This window comes from Phytophthora ramorum (assembly GCF_020800215.1).
Source record: "Phytophthora ramorum isolate Pr-102 chromosome Unknown Phyram_PR-102_s0008, whole genome shotgun sequence".
NCBI classification, from domain to species: domain Eukaryota; phylum Oomycota; class Peronosporomycetes; order Peronosporales; family Peronosporaceae; genus Phytophthora; species Phytophthora ramorum.
The window spans coordinates 51,157-58,585 of record NW_027150654.1 but is presented as its reverse complement, the minus strand read 5'-3'; the positions used below and the strand labels follow the sequence as shown (position 1 = coordinate 58,585).

Genomic DNA, 7,429 nt, shown 5'->3' with positions numbered 1-7,429 from the left:
ACTATCAACTCCTCTCACTTTCATTTCTGCTAGCTACTGCACAAGCACCTGCAATACACAAGGCTACAAGTTTCCAGCAGGATTGCACCTGCCCTGCCCCGTGTTTTCAAGTTGCTTTAACCTCCGGAAAACACTACAGGTGTCCGTACATTGGAAACATGCGGTATCGTATAATGCAACCAAGCACTTCCAAACTTATTGGCAAAATCATACTCTGAACGACATCATTGGCATCAATGAACAACAGCGCTCTCTACCCACCCACCACTGAAAAAAGTGACAGCGTGATCGTCAATGCCTCGGTGGCGTTGTACACATCGGCTTGATAGTCGAGACCCTGCCAGGCCCGAGGGTAACGCATGCTCCAGTCCGCCGACGTTGACTCGAAGTCGACCGTTTGCACTTCTTTGCCTCCAGACTGGGTTCGGAGATTTCTTCCGCTGCTTAACCACCCCATCGAGATCAAGCGACAAGGAGAGGCATCACGGTATCTTGTCAGTTATGACGGACAAAGTTCTCTAATGTGCAGTCTCACCTAGATAAATCCTCGAATTGTTTGCACCATGGCATCGCCCCAACTCGAAGCATCCTCGTGAAGTGAGTCGATTGTGGAGGCCGGCACCTCAAACTGGGGTAGTGGATTTTTAAAAATGTTGCACGCCGCATCGACACGACTAGCTGCTCAGTGATCATGACAACACAGGGCCGACCTTCAAACTCGTTGCGTTGATCGAAATACTCCACGAGCGTGATGTTACCGGTATTTCATCCCGGTTGTTACTCCATCGCCGATTCCCGACAACAAACGGGGATTGTCAGCTTAGCTTCGTTAGTTGACGCTCCGTCCTCGGTGTCGTAATCCTCGTGAGCCCCAATCTTTCGGATACCGGTATGCTGTTTTCCATGTTACCCATTCACGAAGAACTAAACAGTTCCAAATACTTGTTTTAGAGACTTTACTCCTTTGAAGTGGAAGAGCTCGAACCGTTCGCAGAAACCATACCCGTTCTCGTCTTCGTAGCGATGGTCTGACAAGTGTGGCTTGAGTCGGCTTCGTGCAGTGACATACTGGCATCCTCGATTTACAATATCTTTAAATCTACGAGAATTTCACGTTGCGCGGAACCCTAACGACCTAACGTCAAAATGCGCATTGTCACTGTAAATAACCCAATTTTTCACTTGGGTGATTGAGCCATTTTCAAATTTCCATATAATAAATGACGGGGCGACGCGGCGGAGCTAAGCGACGCAAACCTTCGTACTTGGTGCGGCAGGAGGAGGTGAAGACGGTCAAGGCGCAGCTGGAGGTTCTTCAGAACAAGCTGGCGCGTCTCCAGGCTCGTCCCCGCAGCGCGCGAGCCCAACTTCTGGACGTCGTGGGGGCGAATAACTCCCTCCGAGATATTATACATGGCCAGCAATTGGCGGTGGCTGGCGCTCGGTCCATGTTGGCTGGGATGGAGGGTAAGAATAAGAATTCACACTTTTCATGCATTTTTAACGTTAAAGAAATGGGTTTACTCACAGTGATGTGTTTTTATATGCTGGTGGTGTCTGAGTAGGAGAGGCAGACTGGAAGTCCGTTGTGCAGACATATTCACTTGCCTAAAGAGTGGTGGGGGCGGCGCCAACTGCTGCTAAATGCGAAGACTGGTATGATCACTAGAGGCTTCCAGTATGTGGTGGCTCGCAGTCAGCATCTGGATCTGATGAAACCGCAGCTGATGGACCATCGATATGAAGACGCTCAAGGCAACTTTGTTGTGAGAGATTCGAGTTTTTCCATTTTACTGGAGTCCAGTCGATCAAGCAGGTGTTCGAAGCCATCAAATACTTCATGCTGAACATGGAGATCACGATCTCCGAAGCCTTGGGACATACTACAGTTCGTGAGGACTACGACACGGTGGATGATGGGACGTCGATCTGGAATTACCGACTGCTTTCGACAGATAGCAACGGAATCACGTCGGAGGTGAACAAAGTGGTGTTGACGGAATATTTTGACGAGTCGGTGACGATGGGAGGTCGGCCGTGTGCCGTGGTGGTCACGGACAGCGTTGATGTTGACGACCTCTATCCTTACAACCCCCGAGAACGAGTGCGACGAGATATCAGTGCCACAACTGTGCTGACAGAAATGAAACGCAAGAAGAACGAACGGTCAACGTCCACCGAGAGCGAACAGCGAGTCAGCCACGTGTCTGGAAGCGAAGGAGGAAACAGCAGTCAGGGTGATGGCGTCCACACCGGCGAAGAGGAAAGAGAGGAACTTGTGGTTGTGATGCAGCGTGCCGCGTTCATGAAAATGCACAAACCTGAATTCGAGATCTCGAGAAGTGCGATGTGGTCGTTAAAGGAAGGTATCGCGAGCTGGGGAGAGGTTGAGGTGCAGTCAATCAGAGATGCTGTCAACGCATGATCCGTTTGTGCATTATGGCAGACACTTCTCGTCCCAGAACCCTTTGATTAAGGACTTCCTGCATAACGCGCAGTAACATGATAAAGAAAATAGCAAATCTATTAAATAATACCATACTTCTGATGTCGTTAGACAGAAAGAAAAGCGCGTCGCGGTCGAGTGATGGAAGTACCACCACCTCTGCTGTCTCCTCGACAGCGACTTCAGATAAGGATTTGGAAACCGGCCCTGTTAACGTAAAGCTTCTTGTATTCTACTTTCAAGGTGCACGCGAGCTCCAAGGGCTTCTCTTAGTACGTATCCACATTTCATTACACCGTCGGCTCCTAAACTAATTCCAGAATGACTATTATAGTACTGTTACATTTATTATATAATGTCTATGATTGCCTGTAAAAGCAGATGGAAAAATCCGGGAAAGTCTGTTGTTTTCTGTGTCTTCGCTTGGCATGCGTGGCGTCGACGTGGTTTGAGCTACAGTCTTGTGATCGCCTAAGATTGATTGAAAATGATGAAACTTTGGTCGATCATGCCCGCCGAGGCAAAAATACCCTTTTTTGTGCTCTTTCCTACCTAGTTAGCGCCAACGCCGCCGCCGATGACCCTGTTGAGACCCCAAGCGACAGCCGCGACCAACTTTCTCTCATCCGTCACTATAATTTATTTCATATACTTGATCTGTCGCGATTTGCAGCCCGAGACCGCCTTGCCAGCAGGCTGAAGCCTGTGGAAAGGCCATCGAGGCAATCATCCACGCCCGGAGGAAGTGCTAAACATCGTTACTCTATATTGAGGCTACGAAGGCTTTTTTGTCAGTGCTTGCGTCGCGCCACTACACGCCGATGCGGGAGAGCGCACCGTGTCCTTCCAGGAGCTAATGCTGTCTGTGCTGCTCGGATCAAACCAAAACAGTGGCGAGTGTATCCACATAGGTAATAGCAACGGAATGGCTTATGATTTTCTGGGGTACATGTATTGGCCAGTTCCCCCAGATAGTTGTGATCGATCAGGATATAGGATGCACACATCACATCATCTGTATTTAACACAAACCGTGTGTCACGCATTGTGTGTCTCACATTGCGTGGTATAAATTCACCACCAAGGGGATTCGTCATTGACAAAATTGTCACGGGCATCTAGGCATTTCTTGAATCACTTTGAAACTGGCCACGAAAGCTTGTAGAACAACATGCACAGCAGCTACCTCCAACCGCCGAACGTGCACATGCTGAGCGACGGTGTGATCGGAAAAGTGAGGAGTTCAACGACGACAAGATACACAAGTTCAAGACCACACTTTCCCCAACATCGACATGGTAGCGTGGTGGTGGTTGCACACGACGTCCTCCAGACAGCACCGCAGACACAGTCCACGCGGGCTGCGGCTCCTTCCAAGCACAAGGGTATGTTGAACCCAGTTCCCAACAAGCCTCTCTCAGAGCTCGCTGTCAACATGGATGTCCCTGGCCAGTATGCTGCAAAATCACTGATCGCAGAGGGAAAAGGTGATACAGAGCTGCGCCGACAGCGTAGTCGGACAGGCATGCAGCGATACAGGAAAAAGATCGAGGACCATGCGATCGCTTTAGAGCGTGACGTCAGAAAGCTACGAGGAGAAACCCAAACGCTTCAGCTCCAGTGCCAGACGCTCTCTTCCGGTGTCCCCACAGGAACGACTGCCTTGTCGGTGGTGGCAGAATACTTTCGCCTGTTCCGCTACGGCTTGAAAGGATCCGCCCTAATGAACGACCCCGACAACAGCACGAAAATGGCCCCGAACACCAATGTTTCTACCGTACAACGCGACTTCCTGCATGCAGCGACATCGCCGGATGTGGTTGGCGAGACGGGGTTTGGCGTTGAGAGCCTCATCGAGGACTACCGACACCTCGCTCTCTACCTGCCAGACTCGGATACCCAACTCGTGCGACTCGATACCGGCCCCGAAGACTCGCTCACCGCCACCACTACAGTTGGAATCACCATCACGGCCAACACGCTGCACTTCGCGTTCCCTCATCTCGTCCACAATGGAGACCGAGATCAGTGGTCACCGCTTGCTGTCAAGTTGCTCGACCAGCGGTTTGTGCTGCGAGGCTTGATCCATTTCAAGTGGGACAGTATAACAAGCCGCGTGAAGCTTGTGCAGTCAAAAGCGGACCTTTTGACTCCGATGCTGCACTTACTGGGCGACTTGGAGACCGTCTCTCGCGTGTTCGACAACGCACTTGTCACTCCAGAATGCAAGCTTGCTCAGTAGGCAAGTCTTAAATACTGCAACAGAAGCCAGTCTGTTAACCAGTACAGTAACACGTATAATACCGACTAAAGAGAATCGCCATCATTCCGAAACGTTGTGCCAGAAGCTCAAGGCTGTCCGAAATGCCCGCGAAGAAGCGCAAGTCGACGAACCAAGTGCGGAGGGAGAAGGCAGAGGCGCTTAGGGAGCAGATTCGGGCGCTGCAGGACCAGGTGCAAGAGCTCAACGCTCGGGTGGAGGCGGCGGCAATGACTCCGAGTGACCATTTGCAGCTGCTGTGGCGCTCGCTGCGCACGAAGAATGCACTGCAAGAGTTAATTCACGACCAAAAACTGGTCCTGGCCGGCGCTCAGTCCGAGCTCATAGACTATCAGGTGCACCACCAACGCTTGGCAGCCTTATACTATACTCTTAAGCTGATCTGACATGGTATCCGTTATTTCCTTGTTGGTTATCCAGGAGGGACAGGTTATGAATCCTCTGTACTCGTACGTTCACCTGCCAAAGTGCTGGGTGAAACGCAGGCAGCTGCTGGTGGATATGAAAGACGACAAGCTCAATTCGGCGCTCCCATACGTCCTCGCGCGCTCGCAGCACCTCAATCTACTAACCAAACACAGCTCGGAAAATCGCTACGAAGATGCTGCGGGTGCCTTTTGCTGCGAACGATTCGAAGTGAGCCACTTGGTGGGAGTCAAGTCTCTGAGGGAAGTGTACAATGCAGCCAAGTTCTTCTTGACGAATGTGGAGATTAGCACGACGGAGGCGCTGGGCCAAATCACTGTGCGGGAAGACTACGACACGATCGGAGAGGACGAGTCGATCGGCAGCTTTCGTCTGATTTCCGCTCGTCCGACTGGAATTGTGACAGAGTCGAACAAGGTGCTGTACGACAAATTTTACGAACACCATGAGCTGATTGGAGGACGGCCATGCGCTGTCATGGTCACCGACAGCGTCGACGAGGACGAGTTGCATCCGTACGATCCCAAGACACGAGTTCGGCTGGACGTGAGCGCCACACTCGTCATGACGGAAGTGAGGAGGAACAGACCGGGGTGCACAAAACGCCACGAGCAGCAACCCGTTGAAGGAAGTGGGGCCGAAGTTGACCAGGCTCTCAAAACGGACGTTGACGAGGAGTCGATGATCTTGATCCGGTGCGCATCTTTCATGAAAGTCCGTCGGCCAGAATTCGACGTGCCCACTGAGACACTGAGCGCTGTTGGTGATGGCTCAGCGGGCTGGGTCAAGGTGATGCTGCAGACGATTCGCGAGTTTGTCTGTGCGTTGTAATAAACCACTTCATACGAACGACTCACGCTCGTGGCTCGTGGAAACCTGTGTAGGTTTACTGACATGTATTGGAGATTCACGGAGAACAAAACGAAGTAACAGTCTGTGAACAAACGAGTTGGCAAGTGTGTGTGCAACACAACGATTTAGTGTCGATCATCCCACCATTACGTATGGCCACCGGGAAAATTGCTCGCACATATCGACCATCGCGGTTTTCGGCATTTCGAGGTTTGGCTGGTACGTCTTGATGAATGCGGCCCGTCGTATATCCACCACGACTTTATCCTCATCTTCGTTACCATTTTGGTTGACTTCTCTACCGAGCTCACGATCGAGTTCAGCATTCTTGTCGCGCCGCTCTTCAACCAATACAATAGCCGTCGTGAGGTCTCTCTTGAGTGAATCGTACGGGTGCACGTCATCCTCGTCAATGCTGTCTGTAACCAGCACAGCGCGCGTTGATTTTTGAAAGTCATTTTGGTCTTCGAAGTACTGCCGTGTGTGAACGAGGCAGAATCGAGCCACGCTGGCGTGGTTTGACTCCAATCGGTGATTCGATATGGACACACCGTCATTTAGGCCGTCGTAGTCTTCCCGAGCCGTGATATCTCCCAGCACCTAATCTCCGTATTGAACATGAAGAAAACAAGCGCATCTTAGACTTGCTTGAGTGATGAGATCGCAGATGAAGCTCCTGTCCGTGTCATCGAGCTGTTCTCCGGGCATGTCCAAGTGGCGAGACCTTGTCATCAAATAGTCGTAAGATTGTCTGAACTTGACACCCTGGCATAACGCGATTAGGAGCTGCGATGGCGACAATGATGCCGCAGACGACAACAATTCGATTCAGGTCTGTACGAACGTATTGATGTGCATTTCGCGTTTGCCGCACAGAACTGATCGACCTCACCAAGAAGAACCTCTTTCTTCCGACCTGAACATCGAAGCATCGACTCGCGGATAGGCAATGTTAACGCCACTGATGTTGGACAGACAGCTATCGCAGTCTCCATTTTGTACCGCTGGAAGTCAAGCTGCTGGGAGTTCAATACTTCAAGTAATAGCATTACGAAGATTACACCTTTTCGAGGAAACATGAGTAGTGACGACGAGGTGTCGCCAAGAAGAGGGAGCCGACGTTTATGTATTCCACTTGCTATACAACCAGCAAATTGCGTTTGTTTCTGCTCACGCAATGCTTTCCCATCACCTCTCGTGCCAGCAAGACAACCCGATGTGGCTCGTTGCCATGATCATCAAAGTTGGTACCCGGGTTGAAAAACAAGAAGAACGAGTCTCAGATTGATGATCAGTGTGTGAGGGGGGAGCCCCTGGCGAGTTTAAAAACCAAGCTTGAGGGATCGCCGGCATCCAATCAAGCTATCGCAAGCTACAAGATTTGGTAACACAAAAAGTAGGAAGTGTCAAGTCTAAAGTCTACT

General features: G+C 50.9%; 3 protein-coding genes across 3 annotated transcripts; all 3 read left to right on the top strand.

Moving 5' to 3' along the window:
- Positions 1-1,220: 1,220 nt before the first annotated feature.
- KRP23_9085 (uncharacterized protein) lies at positions 1,221-1,612 on the top strand (the record flags this gene model as incomplete). The annotated part of the gene is made up of 2 exons (XM_067894602.1): positions 1,221-1,467; positions 1,566-1,612. The coding sequence occupies 2 exons, from the start codon at positions 1,221-1,223 to the stop codon at positions 1,610-1,612; spliced, it is 294 nt and encodes a 97-aa protein (XP_067742261.1).
- Positions 1,613-1,840: 228 nt separating this feature from the next.
- On the top strand, positions 1,841-2,425 carry KRP23_9084 (uncharacterized protein; the record flags this gene model as incomplete). The annotated part of the gene is made up of 1 exon (XM_067894601.1): positions 1,841-2,425. One exon carries the CDS (start codon positions 1,841-1,843, stop codon positions 2,423-2,425), a length of 585 nt encoding a protein of 194 aa, XP_067742260.1.
- Positions 2,426-4,810: 2,385 nt separating this feature from the next.
- On the top strand, positions 4,811-5,984 carry KRP23_9083 (uncharacterized protein; the record flags this gene model as incomplete). Its single annotated transcript, XM_067894600.1, has 2 exons — positions 4,811-5,062; positions 5,148-5,984. 2 exons carry the CDS (start codon positions 4,811-4,813, stop codon positions 5,982-5,984), a joined length of 1,089 nt encoding a protein of 362 aa, XP_067742259.1.
- Positions 5,985-7,429: the final 1,445 nt, after the last annotated feature.